The sequence below is a fragment of the Nannobrachium achirus genome (assembly GCF_963921795.1).
Source record: "Nannobrachium achirus genome assembly, chromosome: 6".
NCBI classification, from domain to species: Eukaryota; Metazoa; Chordata; class Actinopteri; order Myctophiformes; family Myctophidae; genus Nannobrachium; species Nannobrachium achirus.
In genome coordinates this window covers 58,693,176-58,706,963 of record NC_137815.1, presented here as the reverse complement: position 1 = coordinate 58,706,963, position 13,788 = coordinate 58,693,176, and the positions used below count along the sequence as shown (strand labels likewise).

The 13,788-nt window shown below is 41.2% G+C and overlaps 1 protein-coding gene across 1 annotated transcript; it reads right to left on the bottom strand.

The window, feature by feature from the left end:
* Nucleotides 1-4,448: 4,448 nt before the first annotated feature.
* On the bottom strand, nt 4,449-12,795 carry LOC308286528 (ubiquitin-conjugating enzyme E2 variant 1-like; the record flags this gene model as incomplete). Its single annotated transcript, XM_080727569.1, has 4 exons — nt 4,449-4,774; nt 5,338-5,463; nt 8,150-8,298; nt 12,774-12,795. 4 exons carry the CDS (start codon nt 12,793-12,795, stop codon nt 4,628-4,630), a joined length of 444 nt encoding a protein of 147 aa, XP_080583695.1. The 3' UTR covers nt 4,449-4,627.
* Nucleotides 12,796-13,788: the final 993 nt, after the last annotated feature.

Sequence of the window (13,788 nt, the reverse complement as noted above, 5' to 3'; positions counted from 1 at the left end):
CGGGTCGGGTAGGAGAATGGATGTGGGAGTGTGTTTGTGTCAGTGACCATCTGACACCTCCCACAACTGGTCCATACTCATTCTGCCTTTTACATCTGAATACAACAAATGGAGTGCAATCAGGCTGTGGAGTTAATTATGGAGATGGCCTGTGACTACAGATATTTCATATGATAATCAGGGCCTTTGGTCTATCCGGATAATGAACACATCAAATTTACAGCAAACGTGCCGTGTAAAAGCCCTTGATTATTGTCAGGTAACAGGATTGACATTTTGTCATGATATAGTTATGCTGATGGCATGAGATTATTAACAATATTACTGAGGGATTCGTTATCTAAAAGTAGATTTCCTGCACAGGTGGGGCTAAGGATAACAGTGTTATCTACGTACAATTATGCTGATTGAGAGGTAGTCTTTCCTTTTACTGTATACAGTGAGGCCAAAATAGTGCTCCATCACAGTATTATACAATTACAGTGATTGAAGGCTTTCTTATTTGATTTAGCCTTTAACACATACATTCTTCTTTCTATACGCCTGGGCTGCAGATGGAACTTTTAGTGCATTCAGATTGAAGATAGCCATAGTTAAAGAATGGATTGACATCCAATTGACCCGAAAAAAACATGGAGTGAATTTGCCGATTGTTGTTCATAGCATTTGCATTAAAGATGTAGCCTATTCCTGCAGAATCTTGCTGTTATACCGTGCACGTTACTTGAATTGTATTGTGTATTACTGTATATAGTTTATTTTTGGACTTCCTGGGAGGACCAGGAGAGCTTTGCTATATGTTGTATGGAAGACTAAAGGGAGGCCCAGCTGTCTCTTTCACTGTGATGGATTTGCTGGGTTTCTCTCCCTCAGGCCTTGGTCACGTGCCTGTCTTTGTCCCGTTTTCTCTGCAGAAGAGGAGAGGCAAGTTGAGGCAAAAAAGGGAAGCAGCAACAGCTGTTGAACGGGGACTCTGCTTCAGCCTCCCCATAGAGCTATACCTTGCTTTCGCTCCAGAAAGATGGTGGAGAACTGGCTTACTGCTGGGCAAACGTGGTGCTTCCTGCACTGAATGACTGAGGACTACTGCTAGGCTGCTCTTCATTTGGCATCAAATGCATTATGAGAAGAAAACATTGCACTCTGTTTTTGTATAGGAGGTCCTTTATTTTTGCTTAAAAATAGTGCTCTAGGGAGCTTTAAGATTAAGCTCTGCAAGAAATTTGGGGCATTACTGTAAAGAGGGCAAACTGTAACGATTCACTAATGACTAAGTCTATAGATTTAGGCTCAGACAGCAGCTGTCTCATTGGAACCATTCATATTAATTGATATTTTTTGGTTAAAACAACACGTTTATTGTTAAAAAGTTAAAGCTATATATTCTGATAGTAAACATTGCAATAGTGTTTTTGTTCAGTAACAGGGGTCTCCACAGTCCACATCATTCATTGTTCTAGTCTGGCAGCTGCTGAGGTGGGGTGTGAAATTTTAAAATGTTATTGGTCCAAAATATTGTTTTCATACATAGGCCTACATTCGTGAAACCACTGGCTGACCAGCTGTCAGCATTGAACAATTTATTTTATAGTGAGGTACACATGACCATACCTCTCTCTCTATTACAAAAATAGATTCATTAGTTTGACCTCAGATGAAAGCTCCAGTGGTGCCTGCCTGCAGTGATCTTGGTTCACCATGCACCTGGCTGCTCATGCATCTTTCATCAGAATGTCCACATTATGTTGAAGTGGGACATCTTTGTGATCAATCCCACAGCATCAGTTCCTGAGCTGAGCTCATTTCTTTATCACTTCTATTTCCCTGATAGATGATAATCTGGAGAGTAACTGACTTTACTTCAGTACATACTGTTGGTTGCATGCAGTTTTGCAAGCCTTTTTAGAACATAATTCTACATATTAAAATATGAGCATGATAGCTTTTAGAATGTCATACCCAAAGCATACCCCACTCGGTCTTGTTGGACTTTTATTGGCCAATAAATGGTTAATAACGCTAATTGTTACTCAACTCTAAACAAAAAAGTTTAATATCATCCACTAGGGCTATATATTATATTTCAATAATAAAAGTAAATAGAAAACAACATTTCTGGATCCAAGACATTTCCAGTAGTCTATTTTTGGAATAGAGAGAGGAATGGTCACATGTACCTCCCATAAAAGAAATTGTTCAATGCTGACAGCTGGTCAGCAGGTGGTTTCATTTATGTATGTATAGACAATATTTTGGACCAATAAAAAAAACACTATATACCACATTTCACACTTCAGCCAAAAAAGGCCCTTTGTTGCTTATCCTGTATACTTCTTTCTCCTGACTGAATTAAATTGGTGTCCCGACCTGAAAATATAATTATTTTCTGTTTACTACAGAGCAGGAGAGAGATATGGGGAGACCTTGAACAAATACTCTGTGGGAATTACTGTCGGAACATACTGTAGAGCTATTCAACACTTAAACAACAAAATATCACTTACAGGACCTTTAAGGCAGCCAATAATGTTCAGGGCATTAAAATGGGTGGGGGATATATTTATTAATTCATCTATTTATTCAGCTTTCATCGACCTCAACATAGAAAGTGCTTCCTCACTCAGGTTATACTGACCTTACATGGGAAACGGCTAACAGTGATATTGGTCAGTATTGCTGATGATGTCAGTCAAAGAACAAACAAATCTTTGGAGGCAGTAAGACATTCGTCTCCTTGTTCTGTACATTTGGACAGGACTATGTTTGGAACATATTTACTTTCAACTATGAATAAATAATGTGCATCTGAAACTGTAAAACTATCCTGTACATTAGTGACTCCATTTGCTCAATGCTGGGGTAACTTCAAGGACTAGCCTATATTGTATTCTCAACCTTATTCCATGATAAGATGTTGCTTGTGCTGCTGCATCAGCAGTGTTGGTGGTAAATGCATTACATAAATAATGCTTTACTAGTTAGTAGGCCATTACTTCTAGGAGTACCATTAATATAATGCACTACTTTGAACAAGTGGGTATTATTAGAGTTCCTGTCAAGTACTACATTAGAAATCAGTAATTACTACCTTGAGCTTCCAACAAATGTATGCACACTAATGATAAGTTTGTCTACCATTCACAATTTCCTTTAAACTTTTTTTTAAATCTATACCATGTGCTGACAGCAGTTTTTTGCAGTCGTCATAACATCTAGGCTGCTAAATGATCATGATAGCAATAATCTTGTTATTCTTCTCCATTCCATTTAGCCTAAAGTACTGTCTTCCATTTTATATTACGCCAATCCTTTTGCATTTCATTTTTAGTCTGTTTTGTGATGCAATTACAAAAGTAATATACTGCACTTTATTTAAGTAATTCCTCCAGCGCTATAAGTTATCTTCAGGCGTACACAACAGAATTAACTTATTGAAGAATCAGATGTGACACAAACACGTGCAAAAGTAATGACGTTTAATTGAAATATAACCATGCAACAGGTCACACCGTCATCCTGACAAGATTCCCACCCGTTATAAAATAAACATCTAAAGCCATACATTGCATTCAGTGGGCATTCACTGTACAAGAGATGACCCTATGGAGTATAAACAAGTCAGTCCGAAAACAAACAAAATAAAAACAGCTCCTGCCTCTCCATATAGGCCACAATACAGTGGGTATCCTGAAAAGGTGCCAAGCACACAAAAAAAGAGCCTTTCAGATCTCATGATCTTTGAAGCATAAGGACATACAGCCCCAACCATCCCCCACCCCTCCCACCCGCACCCAGCTATCTAAAAATCAATCACCATCACAAAGCGCTATGAACCATATGGCACACAGAGGTCGAGTTCGAGAACATGAGTGATGACGAGCCCCATTGATACATACAGTATATAATATTTATATATGCTGCTGAATGTCTAGTGGTAACAGTAGTAATAGTAGTAGTTTATTCCCATGTACCGTACATGCACTCTTTTAATATGGCCCAGCAAATTCACATCATCGGGATTGCGGACACTTGATATTCGATTTGAGACCAATGCGAGCCAGGGAAGAAAAGCCAAGTCATGTCTTGCTTTGACGGAGAATCCACTTCAGAATACTGCAAGATGGTGACGCTTTTCCTTGTAAGGTAAACTTTAAAAAGTATAATCAAGTGCAATGGCGAATGCTTTGAATACTTTACATCATGGAATCCCCTTGCAAAAGTGCAAGGGGTTTACATGAACAGAGTCCTTAATTAGAACAGCAGCAAGTTGTCTTGGATCACTCACCAACCTTGGTTTGCAGAATCCTGCAACGTATACAACCTTATTCATTTACATTTTTTGTGGGGGTTCGGAGTTCACTTTCGGAGTGCATCTTTTTCTGTTCAATGTGAAGCTCCCGAAACTGGAAGTGGCCAGGTCTTCTGACGGGGGGGGGGGGGGGGGGGGGTTCATTCAAGAGTCTTCAGATATCATGAGGGGCACATAACTGTTTGTGTGTGTAACAGATGAGCATAAGGTATTAATGAATGTGTATGTAAATGAATGTGTGTTTTAACGTAGGCCTACACATCAATTGTGTGCGTGTGTGTGTGTGTTTATGACAGTGAGGAAGAGCAGGGGCCTGTATCAGGTGCTGTACGCCTGGCCCTCTGGAGGCTGGGGAAGTTTCATGTTTTCTTTGCACATCATAAGTCGTCTGAGCTCCTGGAGCACTATACAGATGCTGTATGAGATCTGCCATTTTGCCAGTGATCCCACGGCCCGGATGTCCACCTAGGAAGTGGAGGAGAAAGGAGATGACATGAGAGGAAAAATGTTATTGTTTGATTCCCTAAATGTTTCTATTTTATTTTATCAATACACTTTATATTTTATATATAGACTACTCTTATTAAATATTTTCTTCAGTTGCATGTAAAGCACTTTGTAACAAGTGCTACATAAACAAAGTTTATATTTCCTCTCTTAATTCTTTTTAGACATTAGAGTATAGTAATTTAGTAATTCAATGCCATTCAAAGAAATCACGTACTGGTGGGGTCCACCATTCCCGGAAAATATGCAAAAATGTAATGCACAGCACACACAGGAAATGTGGAATGTACGTGCAGTCGATAGCAGAAAGGCACTTTAGGAGCACAAACCGCCGGCTAAATGCATTTTCAGAGTACATAATTTAAGTATTTCGATACTAGACTAGGTGATAGCATTCGTAGATTGAGCATCGACCTACAAATCTTGATCCATGTATGCTGGATGGATAGCTGGCTACAAAACTAAACTACTAATATGGAAGATCGAGATGCCATCGAACAAGAGAATAACTTGACACTTACCATGCCATTGGAGCTATGTACTCCGTTCAGGTTGATCTTGGTTACAAAGCGAACAAAAGGTGGAGACTCTGGGTATCTGGGTCCACATTCAATCTTCAGACTGTATATCCTGTTCTCGTAGATTGTCTGCAAAATAAAAGCCACAAAGGCTAGTTATTTGCAAATGTTTAAACTACATTTGAAATACAATGCATTTTTCAGTCTGTCTGTGAAAATGATGGATGTTTCTGGTGTGACTTACCTTTTTATGTATTTATATAAATCATATTATATATACATTTAGTCTTTATGACAATTAATTTCCCTCCCACACACAATTCTGTGTTGTCACTGCTCTATACTACTGTATACTACGGACTCACTTGCCAGTGAGGAGCCCCCACCAGGAGAGCGTAGGGCCTTCGTCCTACTCTTCCCGCCCAACACCCCCTGCTGACAGGTGCAGCCTCCCTTGTAGGAGTATGTGCAATGAGCAATATCACCCTCCCCGCCCAGCTTTCCTCCCCTGAACACAGGCCAATTGTGTTCGCATAGACGCCCGACAAAGCCGGATGCAAATCATACACCGTGTGGATTCAAACCCGCAACCTCCGTGGTGGTGGGCAGGGACTTTACCACTGCGCCACCAGAGAGCCTGGTGAGGTGAGACTCACTTATTAGCAAGATCACGGATACATTTTTATCAAAGTAGGCCACGACGAGATGAGAGTTGAAAAGGTTGAAGTATCCCTGTGTCCCCTCTGATTCAGTGCTTGATTGACAGGTATGTGTGGTTATTATGCTGCAGCCCAAAGAGGTGGATGTTGTCAGGAAACATTAACATTTATCCTTTTGGTTTCTGGCCACATGACTTAAGTACTGTATTGCAGCAGTCTTATGCCAAGTTTACCTAAAATGTTATTCTGCAGTAGGCGTGGGGCGGTATCGACATTTTGTTACCGCGATTACCGTCTTCCCAATTACCGCACCCCCGTATCTATTAATTAAGGTTCGGCGATAAGCCAAAATATTGCAATCATCTTCCCAAAAGTCGCCTCTTGACAGCCTGTCTGGCGACTGCCCGAGTTATACTTCTCCGTACAGCACAGCGGGTCTGGCTTTGAAAGGAGCAGATCTACAAGCTCACAACACATCGCATCCGCGACGCGTTCTGAGCTATTAGATCTGTGCACTGTCGGGTTACCATAGTAACGTAGGCTAGCTACTTGGGCTTTTCAGACACAAACAGCTGTGTGTGAACAAACCAGAAGAGGACGGGTAGTCAGATCGTGTACAGTGATTCTGTAAACTCACGTCACGTCTCAACTCTCAAATCGCAGTGATTGAGTGGTAAATGGTAAATGGTAAATGGTGCATTTATATAGCGCTTTTATCCAAAGCGCTTTACAATGTGCATTTCATTCACCCATTCACACACACATTCATACACCGGTGGCGGTGGAAACCATGCAAGGCACCAACCAGCTCACCGGAGGCAACTTGGTGTTCAGTGTCTTGCCCAAGGACACTTCGACATGTAGACAGGAGAAGCTGGGATTTGAACCGCCGACCCATGGACCCATGGATCATTGGACAACCCTCCTGAGCTACAGCCGCCCCGAGTGCTGCTATATACAGGTTTTAGTTACAAGACTTGATAGAAAAGGTTATAAAATCGCCGACGCGCCGGCGGACGGGGCACAACGCACGACGCGGTGGAAAAAGTAAAATAGTTTCATTTTCGGTTTTAGTCCACGCGGCCCGCGCTCCGCCAGTAATCCGTATGAATAAAAAATTAACTGCCACAACACAAGGTATGTATTAACATCCTTGTGTCGTGTGGATTACAGAGAAAGTTTACGCTGCTCTGTAGTACTCCTCTACGAGGCTGCTGCCTGCCCAGGCTTTGCAGGTCTGTGTCTCCGAGTGACGTATGTGGCTTCCAAACATGTGGTACACGGCCCAGAGCAGAGCGGCATGGAGCGCATGCGGTCCTCGCTTCTCCCCTGTTTTAAAACTAGCTTGTTTTCCAATAAAAAATTGACTTTTTTTGGGGTCTTTTTTTACCGCGGTAAGCACACTGACACCGCGGTAGACCTCGGTATACCGCGGTACGGCGGTTACCGTCCCCAACCCTATTCTGCAGAGGGCTAACATCGGTCCCTCATTTCTATTGATGATAAACTTTTACTAATGTAAATGTGTGATCACCTCTTCATTATTTATTACGCACGCAGTGACTCATTTCACTGGCAGCACAGTGCCACACACATGATTATCACCTGAATTGAAAGGTGAAAAACCATAACTTTGTCGAATGAAAGGTATGCATCAGCGATCATTCTGACATAAGATATGCTGGAGTATTCACGTTAGGGATGGGCTTTTTTCTATAAATTCACCTGCGAGGCAGCCACTGTGTTCTGAAAACAGCCGTCCTTCCGTAAAGTAACAAGGGAAAATAATATAACTTAATCACTTCAGGAAGTTGAAGGTGCTGCTACCGCTGTCAGTCAAAACAATATATGTTCACAGAGTTAAAGAGCAATAAAAGTATGGTGTTCATATAGTTTAAACAACTAGTATTCAGTTAGTAGGGGCAGCACCACTACAATTTAATTCGTGATCCCAGCTGAAAGCCCAGTGTACAGGACAGGTCAAACTATATGGCAATCTACAAGAAAATAGGCATCGCTTTCTTGGTTGCATTAAAAGTTGGAGTTGTGTGGCTTTTGTGGGACAACAGCAGCAGTATTCTTCCAAGCATCCCCTTAAAGTGCCATGTGGTAATGGAAGGGCACTGTTAGTGGGTCAATAATAGGCTCTCTCTCACCCTGGGAGGTCCAATGATCATGCCGTTCCAGTGGGTCAGGGTCATGTCATCCGGGTCCTCCAGGCCCCAGCTCACCACACCGTCTCCCCCTCCCTTCTGTCCCTCCTCCAGCTCTTCCAGCAGCCGGAAGTTACGGGGAACTATAATGCCTTAAGGGTGGGAAAAAGACACTTTACATCACTACAAGGAGAAAGAATATGGAGCCGTTTTAGGGCTTTTTTGTAATGTTAGCCTCCTGGGTGCCAGCCTGTTCACTCCGTTCCGCGATTTGTTTTGTCTCTCCGCATCACAGTCTGGAAAGCCTCATATCTCCAAGGGGAAGCGGGACATAGAATGCGTCTTTCCAGCCACCGTGGCTTCCAATTGGTCTGTGGCGTGGGGCGGGACAAATACACCAGTGTGTATTGGCTGGCTGATAACATAGCTACCCCAACCCTACTCTGATTAGTTGGAACAACACCCAATCAGCAACAACCTCGCTACGTCACAACGGACGTTCAGAAATACAAGTCAACTGAATCATTTCCAGACTGTGATGCGGAGACTGAGACGAAACAAATCGTGGAACGGAGCGAACAGGCTGGCACCCAGGCAAAAAATGTATAATTTTATTCACTTCTTGGAATCTTCTGAATAAAATTACCAGATGGATCCGGATGACAAACTAGCCATTAATAGATTACATACAACTACGTTGATAAATAACTACGTATTCAAAAGGATAATATCCCGGAATATCAATCTTAAAAATGACAAATGTCATCGACTGGGATACCATTTCTTGTATTTGTGTATCTGTGAATATAAAACATATATCCCCTATCGAAATGTCTTACACCAATATTGTTCATGGGAACTAGGCTAGCACTAGCAGTTTGTTTATTTGATCTATTTATCGGCTAAAATATACATGATTTGAACATGCACGGTACATCATTATCAGACTTAAATTTATACCCTTCAACTTCTTTGTTCCAAATGATTGGTCAGATATAAAGGTTTTGTAGCAATTTGTAGAAATATTAGACCTCAATTGCTAAATGTTCAACCATGTTCTAATCATGTATACTGTTTTCCTGAGCACTCCCCTGGCCTGTAGAGGGCTCCGCTGCCATTGCTGTGGTGTAAACAGTGTAAGTAAAGTAACTACGTGGTGTAAAGAAACTAGTAGCCTACATTTACTTAAGTACTGTACTTAAGTACATTTTTTTGTATTTGGTTTGTACTTTACTTGAGTATTTCCCATTCTCAATAATGTTACTTCTACTCCACCACTGGCTGCCGAGGTGCCCACTCTTCCCGTTAGATCAGTCAAAGTTACATTTAAACTGAAAAAACTTGAATAGGTGGTAATATAAGTTCAAGATCCAAATTCAGTTTAAATCATGTATGAGAGTTTTGCACAGCTTCACAGCAAAGCGGAATTCTTGTATGGATTATGAGCTGGCGTTGCATCCATCCAGCAGCACTCTCTCCAGTGGACCAGCATATGGCTGGTATGGTATCCTGGGCCTAACAGCTGTCAGTGGCTTCCTCACTAACATCCAGGGAAACATGTCAGTGATCATGCCTATACGTTTTTCAGGGAAATGTATAAGCTCATTCGTTCATAATGGTTTGCACCAGAAGGGAAAAGGGCTTTGAACCGAAGCAAAATGTTCACTTAAATATAACAGTAAAGGGAAAAGTAGTTTACTGTTGTCCGTCTTGAGCGGAATACACCAATTAGAAACACATTATTCAACATGTGAGCGTTAATGTTCCAATGACATTTTATTGGACTCAAAACAGACAATTGTTCCTGCGTAATCTCTCCTTGCAACTGCCAACGCCTTTTGCATACACCTGCAGCACAGTATTGTGGAGAGGCACACCTCCTAATATCGATAACCCATCTTTGGTTTTCTTTCTAAATTTAGAGTAGCAAATCATTTTTTATCCCCTTTTTCTCCCCCAATGTAGTCTTATGCGAATTAATTCCTCCCCATACACTTTTATGTGTTGTCACTGCTGTTGTATTAGGGCCTTCATCCTCCTCCCTCTGCCCAACACTCCCTGCTGGCACGTAGGAATACATGCAGTGACAAATATCACCCTCCCCGCCCGGCTTCCCTCCCCTGAACACCAATTGTGTTCACACACGCCAGAGTCGACAAAGCTGCATGCACCGAGGTGGATTTGAACCCACAACCTCTGTGGTGGTGGGTAGGGACTGATGCATACCAAGCTTTGCTTATGCGTACACACATATTGCCCCAGGCTGAGCTACACATTAGTTTGTATGTCACAATCTAATTTAATCCAATCTTGACTTGATGTGCATACTTAATTAATTGTCAATATAGCCTTGAGCAATTTACTTGGCTTTCACTCCCAAGTTGTGTCTTTGTTATTGTCTTGCTTCCCCTAATATGCAACGGCATTGCTGATCCCATCATGGGACTTAGAACTACATACTCACTCCCTAGCTTCCGCCGTAGACTGAAGACTCACCTCTTCAGACTCCACCTAAACCCATAGCACTACTACACTCCCCCTTCCCTCAATGACCATACATTTTTAGGTTTTTTAGGTACTGATTAGGTGCATGGTCTACCTATGTTATTGTTTTTCTAGATAGATATTCCTATGCATTTGTTATATTGTTGTTAATGTACTGACATATTATCTTGCTTATTATAGTGATGTGTATTACCTGCTTATTGTAAGTCGCCATGGATTAAAAGCGTCTGCTAAATGCCTAAACTGTAAACTGTATGTCCGGTTGTCATGTGGGTGGTGGTGACCCAGTTGAAGTTAGCCACATCCACAGTGTTGTTGAATGGTAAAAAGGGGAGGGGATTATTATGATGTCATTATATCAGTGTATTTCAACTGGGCCTTTTGACTCAGCTTTCAGGAAGTAACCAAAAATACACAGGGAAGACATATTTGCATTATAACCAACCACACCTGGAGGTCTATTAGAGAAATGTTAACTCCATAGACACATACAAAACAGAAAAAGGACAAATCTATGGCACCACCTCTTTAAAGTTGTAGCATTTGTAAAAAAATCATTTTCTCCAAGTTTTTCTTTCAAAATCATGACCAGCCATCAGTATATTCAGCCTAATAGAATACTCAATTAGCAAAGTAATCACAGTTGCAGTCTAACACACTGCCTGTTGATTAGCCAGACTGCTGAATTGGCAATCAGGGGCAACTTGAGTCTGTTTAGTTGGTCCTCTTATAACTAAGCTCTGGACAAAACCAGTTGATTAGTGTTTTTGAGAGCTAGACACAGCTGTAAATCATATGTACAAAATGTCTTGCCATTTATTAATAACTGTGCATGATGTCAAGCTATATGGCCCATGTTCTCCTTAGTTTTCTCATACATTTTGCAACTTGCAAGCTTCAATCAAATTTGACATTATTTAAACAAACTGCAATTAAAACAAAGACAAGACTTAAAGGAGTAGTTCACCCCCAAAATGACTTTTTTTCTATTGATTAGTCACGCCATGGAGACTAGAGTTCAATAATATTTTTTGGTTTTTGTCACATTCCTAAGACAAAAATTTGATTCGAGTAAATTTACCCCCATTGATTCCGGATGGTGACCCGTTTTAAAACGGGTCACCATCCGGAACTAATGGGGGTAAATTTATTGTTATCACATTTTTGTCTTAGGAATGTGACAAAAACCAAAAAATATTATTGAACTCTAGTCTCCATGGCGTGACTAATCAATATAAAAAAAGTCATTTTGGGGGTGAACTACTCCTTTAAGGGAATTATATTCATTTCCTGTCAGTCTCTACTGTCCTATCAATAAAGGTATAAAAGCCCCCAAAAAAGGGGGAAAATGTGTAAACTGAAGCGTGGCCTACATCTGGCCTACATCTTGGCACAAACGGCTTAAAGTTTGTTGTACGCCCAGCCCAGGTTCCCATTGGCCAAGCTTCGCAGGACACGCTGCGATTAGCTAGCGGGACGCTTGATGAAATTAACTCATAAATAGCACCGCTTCACACTACATAGGTGTGATTTTTGTTTTTATTTTTTATTTGGGAGATCACCTCCTAATCCTAAATACGTAAAATGTAAACAGGGTCCCGAAAGTGGTCTAGAACAAGTTCAAGTTACAACAACTCTGCCTTTTATGAGTTCAACTACTGATGGCCAGCCCAATTCTGTGCTTTCTTTCGCGAATACCATGACTATGCAGTTGTTCGATTCAGCTTTGTCCGCCAACTTTAGCTACAGTGAGTCGATCTATCCATGCGTTCATTCACATGAACCAGTATAAAATATTATATTGCATGTGTGTTAACTACTCAAAACCCCCATAGACAAGAAACGAGCGTGAAGCCTTGAACATGACTGTTGTTTCTTTGACACGCTGCTTGCAGCGGTGAGTGCAGATGCCAGCTGCATCACAGCGGGCCACTGATGGCTACCAAGCTAGCCTTTATAATGGTAACATTTTCTATCCAGGCTGTCCCGTTACAGCTAACGATACACGGTGATGTGTCTGTTCACAAGTAGTAGTAGTAACCGTGCGCAGAGTTGTGAACTTACACATCTCGCAATAATTCAACAAATCGTTAGTAACGGTGTGAAATGAAAATGGGTTTACCTGATCCGGCGGCGGCCGCCATCTTTATCGCCGTTTTGCGGGGCGCGCGCACGTGCTCGTGCCCGTCAAAACAAAGGCAGACATTCCTGAGATTGTGGACCACGACCAGACCTCTTCTGTGTAGGCTATTTGGAAGAAAGAATTGTGTCTAAATGTAGGTCTAAGATATTTTAAGTACATTAGATTAAAAATAACAATAATAGCAATTTAAAAAATAAAGACTATGTATTCAGAAAAAATCTGTATAGTATTGTATTAGATCTGCTACTATTTGGTTGAAATGTGTGTGTTCCTAGACCCAGGTTATGGCGGTCCCATTCTTTGGAACAAAAAAGAACAATTGTCCACTCCTTATTTTTTATCTCTAGGCCTATGGTCCACTCATGGTGTGGAGCCAGTCAGGACTCAGGATGCTCTCTGTGGTGCCCCTGAAAGCTCGTAGGACTTTGGGAGTTTGGGACCCATCCCAGCTTTCTTCAGTTTCCTGATGAAGTAGAGGCGTTGCTGTGCTTTCTTGACCACCTTTTCTGTCTGCACTGCCCAGGTGAGATCCTCAGTGATGTGTACTCCCAGGAATTTGAACTCTTTTCCACTGGCCCAACACCACACCACTCCACACCACACCGCCCACTTGTGCCAGGTTTTCCACTACAAGGACCTAGGTAGAGTTGTGTGAAAGTGGTACTAAACGTGGTACTATAAAAAGTATCTAATCCAGAGTAGGTCTGAGCTAGGCCAAACAGGGCCAAACACTTCATAATGACTGATCACTCACTGACTTTTCATTTAGACCACCAGCATATAGTTGTAATACATGATAATAGATTCTATTGTGTTATAACCACTATAATAATATATTATAGTGTATTATAATTATCATAGTAATACATTAATACTTTATAGTGTATTATAATCACAGTTATAATCCATTATAGTGTATTATAATTTAGAATAGTTGTAATACAAATTGATATTGTATTATAATCACAGTTAAAAGGGTCAATTTGTTTCTTAC